Here is a 21914-nt window from a genome sequence, read left to right on the forward strand (position 1 = left end):
GGCTTTGATTGGTGACCGAAATAAATAGATCATAGACGTCACACAATAAACTTGGGCATCTGTCAACATAACACCATAGAAACATTAGTCGATTTGTGTCTGCATCATAAAGTTATTCTCGATTGAAAATGTCAGTTTACGAGCCAAATTCTTGTCATTTGCGGGAGGTTTTAATTTTCTGCTTCAATATGAAGAAATCTGCGGCTGAGGCTCATCGAATGCTCTCAAATATTTATGGTGAAGTTATTAATGAAAGAACGTGTCGTAAGTGGTTTCAACGCTTCAAGAAGAGTGATTTTCACGTCGAAGACCATAGCGGTGGAAGAGAGAAGGTTTTCGAAGATGCAGAATTGAAGGCATTACTTGATCAAGACTCTTGTCAAAATCAAAAAGAATTGGCACGATCATTAGGAGTGAGTCAATCAGCCATTTCAAAACGTCTCAAAGCCATGGGAATGATTCAGAAGCAAGGAAATTGGATGCCATACGAGTTGAAGCCGAGAAATATTGAACGGCGTTTGTTTGCTTGTGAACAGCTGCTTGAAAGGCAAAGACGGAAGGAATTTCTGCATCGCATTGTGACTGGGGGCGAAAAATGGGTTCATTACGATAATCTTAAGCGCAGAAAATCATGGGGAGTTCCCGGCCATGCTTCCACGTCAACAGCCAAACCGAATATTCACGACTCCAAGATCATGTTCTGTATTTGGTGGGACCAGTTCGGCGTAGTATATTATGAGCTGTTAAAACCGACTGAAACAATCACAGGCGATCGGTATCAAACGCAATTGATGCGTTTGAGCCGAGCATTGAAAGACAAACGGCCGCAATACAACGAGAGACACGATAAAGTGATTTTGCAGCATGACAATACTCGACCCCATGTTGCGAAAGTGGTCAAGACATATTTGGAAAGGTTGAAATGGGAAGTCCTACCCCACCCGCCGTATTCTCTAGACGTTGCTCCCTTTGACTATCACTTGTTTCGATCAATGGCACACAACCTGGCTGACCAGCACTTCCGGTCTTATGAAGAAGTAAAAAATTGGATCGATTCGTGGATCGCCTCAAAAGATGACCAGTTTTTTCGACGCGGGATTTGTATGCTGCCCGAAAGATGACAGAAAGTAGTGGCCAGCGATGGACAATACTTTGAATCATAAATAACCAGTTTTTTACAATAAAGCCTCGAATTTCGGAAAAAAACGGTATAAGCAAAATTATACGCCTTATAGTTCCAGTAATAGTGTAACTCTTACAATTTAATAATTTCTTTGGTTTTTTTGGTTTCAGGCTACTAGAACTAACGGAATGATATCAATGCGTCAAAAAGAAATTTTTTCACGTCTTGCGTATCACCGCGTATTTTTTTTATATTATACATATGGACACGAAAAAATAATTTTTAAATATCTATTTTGTATAAATAAAATTTCAAAAAGTTTCATATTAATATATTAATTCATTTCTTTTAAAAAAATTCCTGAATAATCATATAATTTTTAGCTTTACAAATGAGAATACCCTCTTAAATCACGGTTGACTATCTGGGTTCTCTCTAATTGTACAAATACAATTACATGAGACGATATAAATTTCACAGAGGCCTTTTTAAAAGAATAATACATTGCAAGTATGTTTTTTTATTTTGTGTGCCGTTGATATCTTGTAAGAGAATCAAACACAAGGCATACTGCGGTATAGCACTTACTCCAAATATTCCGGTCGCTTTATTCAGCAAGATTCTTATACTATAAATTCATATAGTTACACTTATATACTTGTACTAGAAAATTTATATGATGTTGGACTCGCAATATTCGGAAATATCAACAAGGCAATTTCACTGCGTTTTTATCAGCTATATTTATGTCTAATTTAACTTTATACATATTTTTTTACATAAATAATGAAGGTATATACATTCTCTCTCTTTTCTCTTTTTTGCGGTCGTATAAAAAATTAAGACCCTTTTAATTTGAATTAATATAAATATTTTATGCTATTTTTGTAGCTTTGCCACAAGGATTCTTCTCACACTCGCTATTTATATCTTCTTTTTTAGAAAGCAGCCTCGTACTTTTTTGCGAATAAAATTAATTGTTCCTTAGACTTTTACATCAGCCTGTAAACTCGCGCATTATTGAACTTTTTTTATTCTTATGCCATTTGACATTTTCTTTCAGTATTAGCCTTGTCCTTTTTTTTATATTACTTTTGATATTACTTATTTTAGATGATGCTCTAACGGATATACATACATCAGAGTCAAAACCAGTTTTTTAAAGATACTTTTTATAAAATATTCTCTTGAATATCAATCTACAATAGAATAATAATTATACAAAAGAATTGTCTAAAATATATAAAAGTTTTTGGAAAGAGAGTGTATGTATACGTATTTCTTATGAAACGTGTTGTGGGCATAAAAAAAATGCGTGCGAAATCGATTAGATCGAATAAACAATATATATCTCGAATAATAAGACTTCAAAGAAATAAATAAAAAATGCAAGCTAATGTATCACTGAATGGTAATGTGTAAAACTTGTGTGTAAGTGTTATCAACAAAATTATTACAGACAATTACAATTTAGGCCATTTACTTCAATGTAACAACGAAATATTAATAAATTTTGAATATTAATAAATATTGAGCATTACATTAAATTTCAATATAATATAAACGAGGCGTTTTGTCGAACCAAAAATATATCGTGAGTATTAAATCAGATCAGAAATAATCATCCATTGAAGATCTTCAACTGTCCATTGAATTATAGATAGAATATTTCGATAGACGGATATTAAAATTGAAATATTAAACGCAAACAATAGAATATCAATTTTGTTTAAAAGATACCCAAAAACTTACATTATATATCTGAGGTCTTATGAGTTGTCAAATCAGAGTATATCTGATAAATAAAGATTGTCAGGACAAGTGACTATATTTGTAACTTAGAATCATCATAGTAAATGCAGGTTAAAGGATTGTTAATAATACACATTAGTTTTACACATTATCATCCAGTTTCGATTTAGATTAATTTGCATTTTTAACTTATGACCGAATAAACGTCATAAGCTATAAATGCGATTCCATGAGTTATCTGTTAAAAGCAACGAATTTTGATTCCAGTGCTTCGATGGCACTTTTTATGAAGAATATATATAATAATATTTAAAAAATATATATATCTTTTCCGTAAAACGCAGAGAAAAGAAATTAGAATTTTTAGAGAAAAAAGGACTACATAAAATGTACATTTTCGCATCTATCGTGATTATGTTATTTAAATAATACATATTGTCCATAATGTTAAAGTTTCTCACAACGTTTTTCTTTGAAAAATATACACTTTATATATTTGTGCGCGCACGTGTATGTATATAATTATATACAGAATATTATACATTTAATAAATTAAGATATTCTTTTAGATATATGATACAGGTTGCCCCAAACTGATAAGTCTTGCTAATCAAATATTAATCATAAGATATTGTGGAATATTGAAAAAAATTAAGATACGCGTGCACCAAGATGACAAGAGTTATAAATTATTAGCTCTTGATTTTTGGGTTAACGTTCATCTTAATTTACTGCAATATAAATTTTCATATTTACAATCGAATATAAAAATGTTCAATTTCTGAAAGTTCAATAGACTAAAAAAAATCTAGCAAATTCTTCTATGAGAACAATCAAAATTTCAAGAACTGAGGCAACATCCAATATCTTAATTAGTATGAATCTTTTTGATTTCCTGTATACAATTATAATCTGTCAGAATGGCACTGACGAGTTTTTTTATTTTTTCTTAAATTTTATCTTTGAATATATAAAGCACTTTGCATTAAAGAGATAAAAAAAATCATTAATAAATTAATCAAACACTATCTCTTCTGGTATACTTTGAATTTCTTATATCATCAATTTTTAAATAAAACTTAATTTCAATAAAATCGAAATTTAAACTATCGAAATTCAAACCTCGATATTCAATGTTAATAACAAATGATGATTGTGTTCACATTCCAATCAATATTTGAAAAATTCAGGTTTTATGAAACACTATTTATTCAAAGTATCTATTCAGTTATTCTCCTTAATAGAGAAGAGATTTGCATTAATATGAATAATTATATATGTCTTTGAAGATGAATTGTACTATTGATGTGCGTTTAAATGTTAATAAGTTGGAATGAATACATAACATGGAGCAGGTACGTTTACGCGAAATGCACTCAGGATGAAACGCCTGAATCCTTGTGATGCTCCTGTCCCGCAGTCTCTAACTGCGATAAAGTTCTTTGCAACTCTGCTCGTTCAGCTGGTTGCAATCTGTGTGCAATTTCTAGCACTGCGTTCAATCTTATTTCCGGACAGATTTCCAACGCTTCCTTGATTCGCGTTACTACCGCGTCTCTCTTCACACACGTTATATTGCGCGATACCACACTGTCGTCGGTTTTACATTGAGCTTCCAGCCAATAGGTTGCAGCTTCGTCTTGATCCCACAAATACGACTCCGTTGCTCCTTTGTCTTCGATGAACCAACGTCGAAGCATCGCTTCCACTTGTCTAACGTCAAAACTAGGCTGCGTTGACAGAATTTCAGTCTTAATTTTCTCTTCAAAAAGTCGCCGGCGTAATCGCCAATAAAATAGCTGACGCGCTTTTTTCCACGGTATTATCTCCTGAATTGTATTCTTTTCGAACATTCTCTCCGGCGTATCGTGCAAATCAGCGAAATAAACAGCGACTTGACGGTAAATTGGCTCCAAAATTTGTTCGCGCTTGCGAATTTGCGCTTCGATCTCGGCACGTTCCTCCGCTGTGTTTACTGTTGTTAATTTTTCCTAGAATACACAGTTACATAAACGTTACATAAGTGTAATACCAAGAGTTGATATAAAAAATGAAGAATCGCGTTTACGTACTTTTAATTTTATTATAACAAGATCAACTCTATGTATAGTCTTCACGATGTCCTTGTTACGGAATTTGATTTCTACAACACCATCGGCTTCCAAGATGCCACCTCTACTGTTATTGTCGGCAAACATCTCCATAAAACGAGGATTTATCATAGGATCAACGACCGCCCAAGCGCCACCCCTAAGTTCTCCGTTCGGTGGAATGTAAACAAATATCGGCTTGCAATATTGTTGCAATCCGTCCACGATATATGCGCCGAACTTGATGATCTGCTCGTACATATCTGTAAGCACATAATGAATTAAAGCAGTTAGTGAAATTGGGACAATAGTCGAGCAATGATCGATAATCGAAGATAAGCTTACCTTTCATACCGCCAGAGAAGCCTCTCCAATTAGCAAAGATAAATAGCGGCAATTCCTCTTTTCCGAAATCTTGAATAGCTTGAGCAGTTTTGTACGCGCTATCCGGAAACCAAACTTGTCCTGCTTGAGATATAGTTTTAGCTTCCGAATCTAAATTGGCAGGGTCAGCTGGCAAATGCAGCTCAACAGTTCTCGTTTCGACAGCGATAATGCCACACGGTATGCCACCGAGTCTAGCTCGTCCCGTTACTACTGTTTGCGCCCATGGTCTCATTATTTCCTGTTTTGTAACAACACAAAAGTAAGTTAACAATACTGCTGAGTTTTCTAATAAAAATAAGAGTTTTCTAAAAAATTATATATAAAAATTCTAAAAAATTTGGGAATTTATATAAAAATTCTAAAAATTAACAAAGAATTTTAATAAGAAAAATTTTCATTAGAGTTGCTTTAAGATCGAAAGACAGAAGGACTCACATGCCACGAGCCTCGATCGAAAAAGCCACTTTCCCAGACGTTCGACTCGGTACAATTTCTGCCTTCTAGCATCCATCTCGGATCATAAGCTGTTTTTGTAGGCACGTAACCGATCTCTCGGTCGATTGGATCCATGATGGGTGACAGTATCGGCAACGAGGCACCTTTATTTTTAGGAAAGTAACTTAGCCACTTCAGCACAGTCGCCACCCCGTCCAAGTCCCGATCGTCAGTCGCGTGAGATACCCCATTGTTGTGCATAATCTGTGTACCGCCCAGTTGATTATTGCTAGCGTAAACCTCGCGACCCAGCACAGTATTTAATGCTCTATAACCGGTTAAAATAATATGCGAATTCTCAATCTGAATTATTCTTTGACCGAGACGGACCAGATAGGCGCCGATACCGATCGCACGGCATGACACTATAGAGATTGTGATAATCTCGTTGTATGCTTTTGACGTTTCCCCCGCGATTAGACCGGCATACTTTAAATTCTCTACCCCTAGATTATCATCCTTGCCGATGATGTCTGTGATCTTGTAACGTGATTCTCCTGCAGGATCCTCGATCAACGATGCCTTCACCGAGTTGAGGGGGGCCAAGCGCGCATAATCATCCGGCGTGAGATATATGTATTTGAAACCCTTCTCCGGCTCGTTCTCGTCTTCCCACGCGATCCTGAAAAGAGCCTTCACCTCTTCGGCTAGACCAAGACGTGCTCCAGAATTGGCAGAAAAGTATATACGTGGACACCCAAGTTGTCTCGCTCTCTCGGAAGCTCTACAAAACACAAGATCCTCGCGCGTCCCGAATGAGCCTATCATGTATGTTAAATCGTTGGCAATAAGTATAATGTCCCTGCCAAATGGATACTCCGGAGTATACAGAGTCAACTGCCACGCGATCATGCCAACGTCGTTCTCGCCCGGCAGGCGCTTCTGTTCGACCAATTGTTCCCCCTCCAATACTAACTCCACGATATCCATCACTGGATTAGGAATCGTAATCGGATTTTGCTTGCTTGGCGACATCTCCTCAACGTATCTCTGCCATAACTTCTCGAGTTGTTGCCGGAACATATCTGGCAAATCGTATACGTAAGTCGTGCCGGCGCTCTGTGCCTGAAATCTCTTCGCTTGGAGATAATCTTTGGTCAGATATGGCGTGGAGATCGGTAGTCCGTGCATAGGACCTGGCCTCCAATTGGTCCCGTTTGTAGTAGACGGATAAGACTCGAAGCGAATGATACCCGTCTTGGAGTCGGTAGCTTCCGTATACAAATGCAAGTCGATGCTGTATCCACTATCATTGGCGATACAGAGACGTACGTTGGAAGTCGGTTTCCCTGGTGCGGGTCGAATAGTCATCTTTATCTCTGCCTGTCGGACGTGCAACTTCCATAATCTTGGCCCGTATCGTAGCACCATGCTCGTCACACTCTCCTCTATTCTGCTAGGATCCATAATGACTGTGGGTACAAAGTTCAAGAAAATGTGATTGCACTCGGTACGTTTAGCGAGAGGATGCGAGAACGCAACTTCCAGCTCGTCCATGGCCTCAAGCAAAACACGCTCGCCTTCGTTATGAAGATAATCGAAGCTAGCCTCTTTCGTGATGAGGTCGGAATGTCGTATGATCGAGCGAATGAAGAAGCGATAATCCGTAACTTGCTGGCCCTTTGCGACCTTGGCTTGCCCAAGGTACAGATGCATCTTCTGATTGGATGTTGGAAGTGCTTCGAGATCGTATGTTCGCATACGATTCAATTCCAATTGGAAGGCGCAACCAGGCTCGAGATGCCGGTAGATTCTGTCCTCGACGAAGCCCTCTCGCTGACGGAAGGTGAAAAATTTGGGGAACTGCCTTTTCTTGAGTGCGGCGAACGTAACTCTTCGGATGCCACGAGATATTAACTCATCTTTGTTGTTTGCGCACCAATCTCCAAACATTCTGGACATAGTGGCATCATCCTCGGTGCCATTCTCCTTGACTGCGATGCTCAATATGTGACTTGGCTCTGCGGATTTGTCGTTAGTAGTTGCTGCTGTTGTCGTGGTTGTCGTTTCAGCCGCACTCAAAGAGACATTGATCGACGTACTGTGCCTCGATTCGCTCCCGGCGGCTTCCACCGCCTCCAACAATTTCGGACACACTATCGGCGTGGGACTCGATAGATCCTCCAGTAGATCCAAAATCTCGTCCGCATACTGATTAAAGTGATCGAGATCCTGAAAGGCCGCCATCGCGCCAGCTCTGTGGTCCACCAGAGATTGATTCTGACGATTAGGGTGATTGCTGGGTAAAACGAATTGGAAATACACCAATGGGATCTCGCCGGATAGCTCCAAGTGTTGTAAACACGTCAGGTCATAACTGATATAAGCTCGTCGTACGTAGACTTCTAAGGCTGCGTTGCACACCGCGCGATTGGAATGATAGAAGAAGTCGTGAAGTATGTCGAAGATGGACGTTTCTGAGAGAATGAGTTTCTGCAGATTTTCTGGATGGAAGTCGTGCCCATACATATCCACTGCGGAAAGAAATATAGATTCCATCTGATTATGTCTAAGCTCATATGCAGGTTGATGGGCAGCGATTAATACCTGCCTAGCTCTCAATGCAACGCGGCTGTGCTCCGTACGATTCAGACTCGTTAATTCCGTTAGCGTGCTCGATAGCTCGTCCGTGAGACCGGGTTCGTTAGCCCACAGATGATCGATCAACATAGTAACTAGGACGTTCTTCTTTGTCACTTGATTGTGACTGAAGATCATACCAGTCACAGTGGTTACATCATCCTTGTACTTTTCTATCAGTGCGGAGACACACTTATCATAATGACCTTGTTGGAATTGGCTTTCAACCGTGTAATACTGTCGGAGAAGTTCGTGCACGGCGGTCTTCATTCGACCGCGTATACCGTTCCGGTATCTTTGTACCAATTGCACGATAGCTTGAGTAGTCAGGAAGAACACGTCTCGCTCGGCTCTTTTGGACAAGGTCGCCGCGTGTCCATCAATTACAGCAGCGATCTGTTGACTGGGAAATTGAGCTAAGATCGACGTGATGTTTCGCTCGTATAAAGACATCAATTTGCGAATCTTTTTCTCAACCGAGACAGGGATTCTGCCGGATATCGTCGCGATCACCTCCTGCAATTCCAACAACGGCAAGTTAGGATCGCGTAACGAGAACATAAACTTTTCGATTAGCTCACGTAAACGTGGCAAATGGTATGGATCGGGTAAGCAGTAGCCAGCCAAAGTATTTTCCAAAGCATTTCGATACTTGGTGTGAAGATGATTCAGTTTTTCCGGTACAGCCGATGTTACTGCCGTAGGAAATTGTCTTGTGTATTCTTGCGCTTTCGTCACCAATGACGGATCATCTAATTCGAGATGCGCGATCAATGTACCGGCTTCTAATATAGCACCAGGTCTCTTTACATAAAAAACACTTCCCATCTCGCTGGCGGTAACAGTCATGACCATCTTCATTACTTCAATTTCGGCGTATGCCTGACCAGGACTAACGTGACCCCCGTCTTCGACCAAGAAATTGATTAACTTGCCGGCCGACGGTGATCTCAGTAAGGACGGATCGTTATCTTTCTCAAAAATACATGTCTGATTTCCAATTATGATCCTATAACGATCTACCTCTTCACGCATATAAGTCGTAAAACTGCCACCATCCAGTGAAAACAACAATCCTCCGTCCGACATGCGATGGATTTCAATTTCTTTATAGGAGCCATTCATCACGAGGAAGTAGGTATTGGGACCAGATTTGGCAGCCTGTACTTTATATTTGTATCCGTCGTTAATAAGCTCTACCTGCAATACGAAATGTAATAGAAAAAAATAAAAATAGTCTATAACATATACCTCAAAATCAATGCCAAAATAATTCGAAAAAGCACATTTTGTGTATAATAATATTATTATCAAATAACATTAACAGGACAGGAACTTACATCAATAACATTATCTAAATCATTGCTAGCCTGTATTTGGCCTTTCTCTAAGGAAGTTTGAAAGCCAGTAAAAGCCGCTGTAATCGTTCTATCGGCAATATGAAGTGCTCCGCACGTAACAGCCAATATAATATCTGGTTTGTCACTTCGAACACATTCGGCGATCAGCAAATCGAGCCAAGCAGTATCTATATTATTCTGTAGAAAGGATTCAGTCTCCAACAATGTGATAAGATACTCAACCGTTGTCCTAAAATCGCCTCTGATGCTCAGTTCTTTTAGAGCCACGACTAAATTCTCTCTAGCTTGATTACGGTCTTCACCCCACGAAAAACAATGGCCAAATTGAGAATCCGCGAATTCGTGAAGTCCTCCTGAAGCTCCAACTGAGAAATAACCCCAAACATTTTTGGATGATCGAAAATTCAACTCTTGCACCGTACCGGAACTCGGCTTGAAACCTAAAAAATTCAAATAAATTATATGATTTTTAGAAAAAAAATTAAATTTTTTGCGGTAGATAAGAAGTTATCTTACCTTCGTCAGGATTTTCGCTGGTAATTCTAGCTGCAATAACGTGGCCCCACGGTTGAGGTTTATGACGAGGCTGGTCGAAATCAATCGGATTATCGCCCCAAGGACTCTCCCCATATAAAAGACGTATATCTTTAATGTGGTGCAATGGTAAGCCCATTGCTATTTGTAGTTGGGCGGCCGGTAGATTCACATCCGATACCATCTCGGTACAAGGATGCTCCACTTGAAGACGAGGATTCAACTCCAAGAAATAATATCTGCCAGATGTGTCGTACAGATACTCGACGGTTCCCGCGCTAACGTATCCCACCATTTTTGCTAATCTTACAGCGGCCTATTGTTCGATAGTAAACAATCAATAACATATTGTCGAGGATATAATTATTGTGATATTTACTTTTTCCATTTCTTCGAAAACTTCTGACTTAGCAATCACGGCAGGTGCTTCCTCGATGATTTTTTGATGTCTCCTCTGGATAGAGCAGTCGCGCCCAAACAATGATATTGCATTACCATAATTGTCGGCCAGTAATTGCACTTCCAAGTGACGAGCGCATTTGGCTAATTTCATAATAAATATTGGTGAGCCAGGTATTTCGAGCTGTACTTGCCTAAACGTTAGAAATCCTTGCGATAAAAATGTATTACACAGTGTTACATATGTAATAAAAGTCCTTTTTTTTTAGGCAGAACTTTAGGGTTTTACCTAAATAAAGCGGGCAATTCCTCGGCGTTTTCTACTTTTCTTATTCCTTTACCACCACCACCTTCGCTCGCCTTCACCATAACTGGAAAGCCGATCTTGTTAGCCGCTGCTAGACACTCTTCCACGGTGGCAACGCATCCTTTTTTGAAAAGTTCCGATGATATTTTGATTTTTTTCCCGCTGTATTGCGCTGTCAATTCCGATCCTGACCAGGGAAGTGTTGGTACATCCGCGGTTTGAGCGACTATGCTAGATGCAATCTTATCACCCAAAGCCCACATAGCTTTTTCGGACGGTCCTATCGAAAAATGTAGAAATGTAATATAAAATCGACACGAAAATGCGCAAATATTAAAATTCTGTGAACAGTTGTCACGATAATTAATTCTTTATTCTTATCAATAATGTCTATAAAATAATAGCAGAAGAAACGCAAATTGTGCATATCTTTGGTTTTCTTTAACTTCTTTAATCTGTTAATCCGATTTTTTAAATGTTATTTATACCAATAAAGCAGATGTTATTTTTATGGAGTAGTTCCGGAAGTTTAGGATTTTCTGAAGCATGACCCCATCCGGCCCAAACTGCTTGAACTTGAGTACGTATTGCGATATCGATGATAAGTTCCACGTTAGCGTAATTATTGTTGTTGGTCCCACCCGGTACAGGCACGTACTGGTCTGCCATTTTGATGTATTCCGCGTTTGCCTTCAAATCTTCCGGAGTGACCATCACCACGAAACGCACAGCTCTCTCGTTTTTGAACATCTCATATGACCAGCGTCGAATCGATCGCATACATTTAACTGCTGCGATACCATTATTGGCAATCAACACCTAAAACAATAATTCAAGATAACATAAAGATCCGTAACAAATTTTAATAGTTTTGAGTTGAAGCAACGGATGAAGCAAATGCTTATACCTTGTTGATAACTTTGGTACCTCCGAAGCGATGGACAAACTCTTCAGGAGTTGCAACGGTAAAGTCCTTCTCATGAAGCCGATTTTGCGTCTGGATCATCACCGTACCTTGCGACATGCTAGGCCTATTGAACAATAATACGTTCATGAGTATTTATTATCATACCTGATGACATATATTAAGTTCTGCAAATTATTATATTTTTCACAATAAATTTTTTACAGTAGTTTAAGATGCTTAACAACATAAATATATCATATATATTCGCAAAATAAAATTTACATTTTTAAATCTTGAAACCAATGGATGTTTCGCATTTCGTATTCTTCGAGACTGATATTCTCCTCGTTATTTTTTAGAGATATTAACGGATTGTTGAATAAGAAAGTTCCTTCAGTTTGAATCTTTCTATGTATTTTCTTATATCAAGATAAATCTCTTTATCCATCTCATCATGCGATTTCCCGTAGATAAATAAATCTAAATACTTAAATCCAGAGTGACAGAAACGAATAAACGCGCGCGATTACAAAAATCAGGATAAAAATCAAATAACTCCAAAAATGATCATTCATGGACTAGCTAGGAATTTTTCTTATTTAAGCAGAACGAAAAATTTGAAGATATTGGCTAAAATCCGCGATCTCGAGATGCACAAATAATTCTGTAAATCAAGTTCGGTATTATCATTATCTGCATATCGTCATAAAAAAATTATCGAGAGCTTTCCGTCACGCGATCAGACATGCAAAGGAAAACAACTAGTATACAGAAATAATGATTTTGCTGAGCAAGCCTAAAATTTAGCTATATATATGCATATATAGATACATATTTGAAAATAATTTTGTATACGTTTGTAATATTGTAATTATAATTACATGTTACCATAATATATTATGATTATTACTGTCATAATGTTAGTAATAATAACTATATGTATAGTTCAATCAACAAATATATATAGTTGGCAACCAAAAATGACTACAATTATAGTTATTATTATTATATGTGATAGCATGCGAATGAGATATGGAAGTGTGAATGAATTAAGTTTTATATATAAACCAAGTCCCCTTCTTGGCTGTATATGCTGAAGTATAATAAATTCTATTCTATTCTAGTTATTAGATTAACGCAATTATTATCATTTAACTATAATTAATTGCAACCATTTTATGATAATAATTATTAGACATTTTCGTACTATATATGTTACACGGGGTTATATATTATACGGGGTATCCCTAAATAAGTGGTCATTTCTTTTAATCTTTAAACTAGCAGTAAACTAGCAGAGATAAACTTAATAAATATAGTATCTACTTAAATTCTATTCTGAGCACAGTGAACATTTGGAAAAATTATCCATGTTAGAGAACGGAAGAACATGCATAATTTTTGCAAGTAAAATAAATAATATGATATAATAAAAGTTGCAGCGAGTTCTAACGTTCTTTGTTATGATATAACAAAATTATTTTTATAAATTATGCAAGTTATTTCGATTTGAAGTTTTGCGAGCAAAGTACCTTTTCAATTTCTGCTCTGCGATATGGTCAACTTCCGATACTTCTCATATTATCATCTAATCAAAAAGAGGATTGCGAAAAAGAGGATTGCAATATACAGGGTGTCTGGTAAGTTTTGACAAAGCACTCGTCTGTAGATAGGACGGATTAAACTGAGTCGATAAGTCCTCCATTTTGCAATTCTCGCAACTTTTTTTTAGTTACCTAATAAGTAGAATGTCTAAATTCGATGCATGAAACAACTTTAAGATATCTTTAAAAGTTCTTTAAAAAACACCTTTGAGATATTTCACAAAGAATTCTGAAATCTTAAAGTTGTCTTATGCGTCGATTTTATTTTATCAGCTTATTCGACAATTTTTAGAAATTAATATCTCGGTAACTATTATAATTAAAATTATGCACATTACTTCAAGTAAGCATAATTCGTGAAAAATGTGTAAATATACTATATAATTTTAGTATACTAGTTATAATATTGTGTATTATAATAAGCGGTATGAAGCATTATTATACATTATTAGGTACTGAAGAGCATTATTAAAACATTACTGGGTATTAGTAAGCCAATTTTAGAGTATTAATGGGCATTATTAAGATATTAGGAGATTACTAAGGTATTAATGGACATTAGTAGGCATTGGTGTACACGATTTTGATCAGCAATTATATTTTGTGTTCTATTTATGTATATGTGGTAATTTTTACTTTTTTATTTAAAAAAAATGCAAAAATTATCTCTAATTATTTTTCAATTCCTTCATTTTATTATTTTTCCTGTACGCAAAAAGAAATTATACAAGAAAAAGAAAAGATACAAAATGACACAACTATTAGGTGTTGGAATTAATTCGTAGCGTTTTACAAGAGATGGGAAGTACTTTCATTAATGTATTTTTTAATGCTCATGTGAAATAAATAACATTCTTTCATTAAAAAAACGCTACGAATTAATTCCAACACCTAATAAAAAACTGTTATTTTCGAGTTATTACTATAAATGACGAATTAAGTAAACATCATCTTATTTCATCAAAAGTGAATTAACTTAACTTTATAGAAAATCGGCGCTACTTAAAAAGATTTTTAAAATGTCATCACAGCTAAAAAAAAAATCGTTTTTTTTTAAGAGTTGTGAAACAAAAATAACAAAAATGTCATAATGTTAATAATACATTGTTTTTTTTGTACATTATTTAATTAGTCAATAATTTTCTATCAATTTGAAAAATAGTTTGTCCCTTTTTCTGGAAAATTTAATTTTTTAAGTTATCACTTTTAAAGTTAAGAAAATGATATAATTATGTACATTCATATTTAATTACATATACATTTTTTTAAATAGGAATTAGTTCTCTTTTACCTTAATATTATGTTTATAAAAGTATCGAAACAGGCCAAAAAGCATCAATCATTTTGAATAGGATAGATTTGCGTGTGCGATATATTTTATATTCCATAGATGATAAAATATGATACATCTCTTTACTTTGCAATCTTTCAATAATTTTATCAAAACAATAATTACGATTAACAAAGTTATAATATCGGAATAAAAAAGATAAAATTATATTTATACGATGTATTGATATCATTATATCGATCATGCAATTGGAGTATGGCGTTTTAGAATTTGCTTATCAAGCTTATTCACATACTAAGCGAAAAGCAATCGTCATCAATTACACACGTTAAAAGAATTTAAAAACCTATTTAATCTTTTCACAAATTCGCTTGATTATTTTTCCTTTATGCAAGCAAATCGCGATAAATTTTACATTTAAATGTTACACATTAACATTCAAATATTTATGCTTAAATATAAATAAAGATTGCGAATTCACGGGAATTACGACACACTCTAAAATTGAAACACAGCGTAATAACATATTATGTAACGATTCGTTTTTCGTCCAACGTATAAATAATCTTACGAATAAAAACAACGATTTTTCATCCAATATTTTAATTTTTAAAGAAAAAAACCGACCACATGTCGAAAGTTATTCCGATAACATCCTTTTATTATTTCATATTGTATAAGTGATCACGCGCGCGCGCGCGCGTGTATGTGTGTGTGTTTATAGAAAAAAATAAAAAAAAATCAGTCTTTGCATTATCGGTTCTTCAAAAGTATCTGACGATAACCGTGTAAGGTCGAATCACATTCGCGGCGTTTGAAATGTACGGAGAAACCAATCTATACAGCGCGCATGAATGCTTTATGATTTATCTAAAACGCAAATGTTCCTGATAACAGTGTTAAGAAGTCCACGACAACACAGTACGCACTTAAAATACCTTCTATTTTCGCAGAAGGAAACGATTGTAAGTTGCACCGAGGTTGCACTGTTTGAATATTCAAACGTTCATTGTCGCGCGGCCACAGAGGTGAGAAAGGTTACAGGAATTAAATTCTAAAAAATATGGGTTTAAAAAAATATACAGATTTAAGAGGAGACGTCAGGTTGATGGATAAAAAAATATAGTTATCTTTAGCATACAATTGTGATGTTAATTAATAATTTACATTGACACACAACACATACACACACACACACACACACAATTTAATTTGACACACACAATTTTATTATTTTATTTGATACAAGTTAAAAATTTACATTTTGAATAATATATTTAAAAACAATTTTTTGCTGAAATATAATACAGAAATATCTTGAACTTCACGGTTGATTTATCTTGGTATCTAAAATAAATCTTCTAGGTATCTAAAATAAATTTTGATTTTATTTTAATCTTAAATGCTGCTATTCTCGTTCGATCGTGGTTTTTTAAGAAAAAATAATTTTCAACAACTTTCGGTGAAAATTTGATAACTTTAAATGGCTGCCATTTTGTTCAAAATTATTATTTTAGAAAACACGATCAAACGATAGCGACATTATTTAAGATTAAAATGAGATCAAAATTTAGATGCTTAAAAATCAAAGAATCATATCAATCATATAAAGTTTAACAATACATTTTTTATTGTATTATATCTTAGCCAAAATTAGTATCATTGACATTTTTAAATATGTATTATTTAAAACGTAAACATTTAGTTTATACCAAATTAAATTGTCAAAATAAATTGCTTAACAGCAGTAACAGCACAACATGCTAAAGATAACATTTTTCAATCCGTCATACTCCGACGTACCTTTTTAACATCATGCAATGTTCATATAATTCTTATAGTGTAGATTTAATACTAAAGATTCTAAATCTATACGTGTTTATATTAATATTATACGATGAAAATTATATATTTAAATCTAAAAGTGTCACATTTAACCTAAATAAAAAATTTAAATTGTCATTATTCCTATTCAATATATCATTAATTTGTACTAAAGCAATAAAATTTATCCATTGTTTTAGTAACGATACATTAAGTAGGAGCAGTGGCGACTTAAAACAGGTTAAATTTGACACTATAGATTTAAAAATGTACTTCTCAAAAGTTCACACAAATTTACTAATTTTCAGCCGTCCTATTCTTCATTTTCGCGAAGATTTGTGCGAATGGTAAATCCTGTCGCGCCCTGATGAGCTTTATAGCGTATTCGGCCCAAGTGAGTTTGTATCAATCTATGTTGGATTAATTACGTTGTATGCTCTTCTATTGGTAAAACATATAACGTCAACCAATAGAACATTATCCAATCCAAATCGATGCAAACCTGCTGAAAGTTCTCTTCGTTTGGAGCAATCGGGGGGGGGGAGGAGGGGGGGACATCTAATGGGATCTATCTTTACTTATTATCACACCCAATGTAATGGGGTAAAAAAAAAAAAAGATACAAAAATCACCTGAGGCGCTTACGCCGCTCGACCAATCCTGCCGCGACATTGATCTGCATCTGCAAATTGCCGTTATCGCTCCCATCGCTCGGGAAGATATCTTCGATTTCCTGCACCTCATTAGGATCAGTATCGCGATTGGGATTGAGCTCTTGTTCGCCATGCTCGGGGTCCCCGACGACAAAGCTCACCGACGATTCCATCTCTCTCGCGCGAACGGACTCCAACGGATTGATACAGTGGACAGTCTCCACAGTCTCCTTACTGGATTCCGCCGAACCGGAAGGCGGTAACTCCACGCGTTCGATGTTACCTTTAAAAACACATTCGCGGATGTACACACCCGTGGAATCGATAATTTTGAAGAAAATTTTGGACCACATGACAATCTCTCTTAGAAGGATCAACGTTAAGGACACTTTGAAAAGCTTGCTACTCGTCCGAAAGAATTTATTATTAAAAGGATATAAAGGATATAAAGGATCTTACGCGCGGGATCTATAAAAGAAGTCGTAGTGGTCGTAGAAAATCGTAGAAAACTGACTAGTCATAGTCGATTATTCTTCTTATATTCGACTGCGATTGGTTAATTTTCTACAACTTAAGACCCAATGACCGCTATGACTTCTATTGTAGACCCCGCGACTATTAAGAGGATCGCGCGGTAATATAAAACAGGTAGACATTGCAAGGGACATTCCCTTTGAAAAAATAGGAAGAGGAAAGAAGAGAAGAAAGAGTATGCATTGTGGCATCGCACGTGGTGGTCCATGAATCCCGTGATCATTTCAAGGGAAAGACCCTCAAGTGTCAAGTAGACACGGTTACTAGCGGAAGTAAGAAAAGAGCGTAAACCGAGTGTACAAGAAAAGTGACAGAAACGTAATCGAAATTTCCAGGAGGTTTAGAGCCACGACATAGACTTTTGTGTAACGCATAGCGCATAAAAGAATCAATCAATTAAAATTCTTCTTTTCTACGAAGTGGAAGAAAAGGAAGGATTCAGATTGGTTGATTCTTTTATGCGTTATGCGTTACAGTTCATGCAAAAGTTTGTGTCGCGGCCCTTAAATTGGAGCAGCGTTTTAAAACTTTGACTGCCAAGTTGATTCCGATATTGAGTTTAATAAATCCAATATTATTTTACTTTATTACTTTTTAAATGCTTATAATTTATACTGACTCTTTAATGTCTTAAATATTATACTTGCATTAAGAAAAATTTTTTATTATTAGCATATATGATAGAATACATTTTAGTAACTAAACAGAATTTTTGATTATCATGATTGGACTCGATATGTTGTAACTAGTGATTGTTGTAGTTAGACTTAACTATAAGAATTTAATCAATATTTTTATATACAACTTCTAATTATATTTACTAGACGTTTCTTCATTAAAAAATTATACTGACTTAATTAAATAATTTTAATATCATTATCAAGAAATTCTCATATACTTAACAAGAAGGAATTAATCATATGATGATTTCTAGAAACATTATAATTCGTTCTTTTTCCAACAAACATAATGGGATGTGTTCGGATTTTCATCCGGATTTCCTCCCCAGATGTCATGTCATTCATGTTTAACATACAGTAAACAACAAAGACAAAATGATACCTGGATGACATTCGGCTGGTAAGAATCTGAACACAGCCTTGACATCATATTTAATTAATAAAACCAGTTTTTTTGCCAGCGTAATAAAATCAGATAAATAAAACCATCACTCCTAAATGAATGATGACTCACGTGAATTTCTTTACGCATCATCCAAATATAACATAACGTTTAAGGTAATCAAAGTATTAAGGTACAAAAAGTAAATCCCCCGTTTATGTTTCACTGCTCCAATTTAGGCTTCTTCCGCTTCCTGGAAGTGTCACTTTCCTCGTACATTCAACTTACGCTCCGATCCTTTCGCCAGAAATGCACGTGGACTTGCGTATGTGGTATATGAATTACGAGGAAGTACCGTACAGAAAGTCCAGAAGACGGCGTAGTAACCCAGTTACGTTCACTCCACTTCTTGATATCTCCTCTTCTCTTACGAGCGGCATGTAAATTCGAAGCAAACCGGCCACCGCGTTGAAGAGATACGCGGCCGAAAGGATATTGAAGACGACAACGTCTCGCACCGGATCGCGCGCACTACACTGACTTCGCTGGAAGCAGGGAGATCGAAGTGAAACAAGTTGCACTGTCCCGTGGCGGGGCATTCAACTACGTTTCGCACAAGCCGAACACGTCTGACGCTCGCCCAGGTTCAAGGGTCGTCTTGGTAACGTCGGCTGATCATGCGGCAATCACGTCGATCATCCATTCCACGCGGAGTTCTCGCGCGTCTTGTATTCATTGCAAATTTACTCCGCCTCCACGGGTCTAACAAAGCGACCGTAACTGAGTCGTGAGACGTAAGTCGTAGTTGTAGATTGACAAAATATAGCGTGTTGATCTACGACTAGGTTCCACATTTCACGACTGTTTTTTTGTTGAGGCCCTACTTCTTCAATCCTCGTCAAGCTTATTTCTCACGCCTCTTTCTCTTTTTCTTCACCCGACAATCGCATCAATCTCTTGTTGCCGTGCCATATTCTTGGGTAAATGAACAAAAGTGAATTTTATACTGGGAAAAAAATTTGTAGCACTTGTAACTATAATTACATTTCACTATAAACAATATTAAGATTAGTTTTTACTATAATTATGATTATTACTGCTGTAATGTAATATTAGGTGTTGGAATTAATTCGTAGCGTTTTTAATGAAAGAATGTTATTTATTTCACATGAGCATTAAAAAATACATTAATGAAAGTACTTCCCATCACTTGTAAAACGCTACGAATTAATTCCAACACCTAATAACTATAGATATTTTCAGTTGCCAAATATATATATATATATATATATATATATATATATATATATATATATATATATATATGTGTGCATAGAATTTTAAACGTACAGAATAAATCCTATGAGTACTCTAAAAAATTTTAAGAGATGATTCGAAAACAAAGTCGAAACAAATTAAAGTCAAAGATATAAGGTGTGTATTTTCGACAACTAGAATTATTTTGATGAAATTTTAATCATATACAAAGTTTGGAATCATCTCTTAAATTCTTTTAGAATATTTAGTATCCATTTTGTAGTTATTATTACTAACATTATAGCAATAATAATCATAATTATAATAACATGTATTTAGAGTTACAAATATCCAAAATTTTTCTCGCTGTGTGAGCCGGAACAGTTCATCTTTCTTCCTCTTCTTTCCTCTTGAAAAGAAAAGGAAGAAAGATGAATTAACGTAAAAGTTCAGGCAAAAAAATAGGTCTATAGGCACTCGTTCATTTACACGCGTAAGGATGAAAGAACAAGGTCGAGGTATGCGTTTTTGTTTACATTGTCGCCAAGTATTGTGAACGCGTTATACATGGAAATATATTCAATCGTGCTTCAACAAGATATTTGCATATCGAGTGATAAAATATAATAGTTTTACAATTACATTTACCTATAAATTTATAGTTATTTTCGATGCCAACTGTATCTTTGATAGGTCTATATAAATATTATTATTATTATTAACGTTATATACGTAATAATTATAAAAATGGAATTGTTGAATATAATTATTTCATCATGCAAAATTACAGTAAAATTATTTTACTATAATATAACTGTAATTTATAGTCATTTTCAGTGCCGATTATGTTTTTGTTGAAAATTATAAATATAATTGTTACTAACGTACAGTAACTATAAACTATAAAAAAAAGAGCCTAACTATAATTATTTCACTATACACTTTATCATAATTTATAGTCATTTTCGGTGCTAACTATATATATTTTTTGACAGAACTAAAAATATAATAATTATTACTAACATTATAACAGTATAATAACTATAAAAATGGAGCTCCTAATCATAATTATTTTACCATCCAATTAATCACAAATACCAAACACTTTTTTCTCAGTGCGAACGAAACATCAACAATTTCCCAAGCGGTTTTGATCTCGCGAATGAATGATCTACATCTACATGAAAGTGAAATGAAAATCAAAGTGAATAAAACATGTGATAACTTTCCTCGACACGCGGACTAGAAGTCAATTAAGTTTTCGAAATTCTCGAGTATCACCTCTCGCGCGAAACTTCCACGTGCGAAAGAACGGAGTACAGGTATCATTTTTCTGTTTACCGAATATTAAACAAGAATAACATGATACTCGAAGAACACTCGGATCGAAAATCTAAATGCGTCTCTGAAGGTCAGAAGGAAGAACTTTCGATTTCTCTTTTGAAGTCCCATTTCAAATTACGGACGACTCGTGGACTGTGGTCCTCGCGTGGTCCATAGATTTCCACACGAGAATGTCGAAAAATTAAGGGGAGCCGACGATTGGCTGAGCCGAATGTCAGGCGACGCAGGAACGGTGCTGATTGGCTGCGCGCGCGCGCGGCGTGACGTAACGTGGCGCGATGCTGGTGATGCTTCATGTAGGCGATCCACGTAACACCTCTGGACCCACCGCACCACGGATCTCATTGACGAATCTGGTCAATGTGTTGACGTTTTTATTTCGAGAAAGATCGCGTGTCAACACTCGCCGA

At 35.7% G+C, this 21914-nt stretch overlaps 1 protein-coding gene across 7 annotated transcripts in view; it reads right to left on the minus strand.

The window, feature by feature from the left end:
* Window positions 1-1847: 1847 nt before the first annotated feature.
* Window positions 1848-21914, minus strand: part of ACC (acetyl-CoA carboxylase) — a 28692-nt gene continuing 8625 nt past the window's right edge. For 2 of the 7 annotated variants that reach the window (XM_087411156.1, XM_087411155.1), the window contains exons 2-12: window positions 17287-17590; window positions 11936-12059; window positions 11517-11847; window positions 11011-11308; window positions 10702-10915; window positions 10305-10638; window positions 9768-10228; window positions 5788-9627; window positions 5311-5590; window positions 4948-5228; window positions 1848-4866 (exon numbers count right to left, since the gene is read on the minus strand). In XM_087411156.1, coding sequence (XP_087267282.1) covers window positions 4252-4866; window positions 4948-5228; window positions 5311-5590; window positions 5788-9627; window positions 9768-10228; window positions 10305-10638; window positions 10702-10915; window positions 11011-11308; window positions 11517-11847; window positions 11936-12059; window positions 17287-17480 — 6972 coding nt within the window. In that variant the 5' untranslated portion in view covers window positions 17481-17590 and the 3' untranslated portion in view covers window positions 1848-4251. Of the gene's footprint in view, window positions 4867-4947; window positions 5229-5310; window positions 5591-5787; window positions 9628-9767; window positions 10229-10304; window positions 10639-10701; window positions 10916-11010; window positions 11309-11516; window positions 11848-11935; window positions 12060-12217; window positions 17159-17286; window positions 17591-19258; window positions 19987-21914 lie in introns of those variants that run through there. The other 5 variants (XM_087411167.1, XM_011062339.2, XM_011062338.2 and 2 more) reach the window with 4 other exon arrangements.

Source organism: Acromyrmex echinatior, chromosome 1 (assembly GCF_024713525.1).
Source record: "Acromyrmex echinatior isolate Ae372 chromosome 1, ASM2471352v2, whole genome shotgun sequence".
In the NCBI taxonomy this organism is placed as follows: Eukaryota; Metazoa; Arthropoda; class Insecta; order Hymenoptera; family Formicidae; genus Acromyrmex; species Acromyrmex echinatior.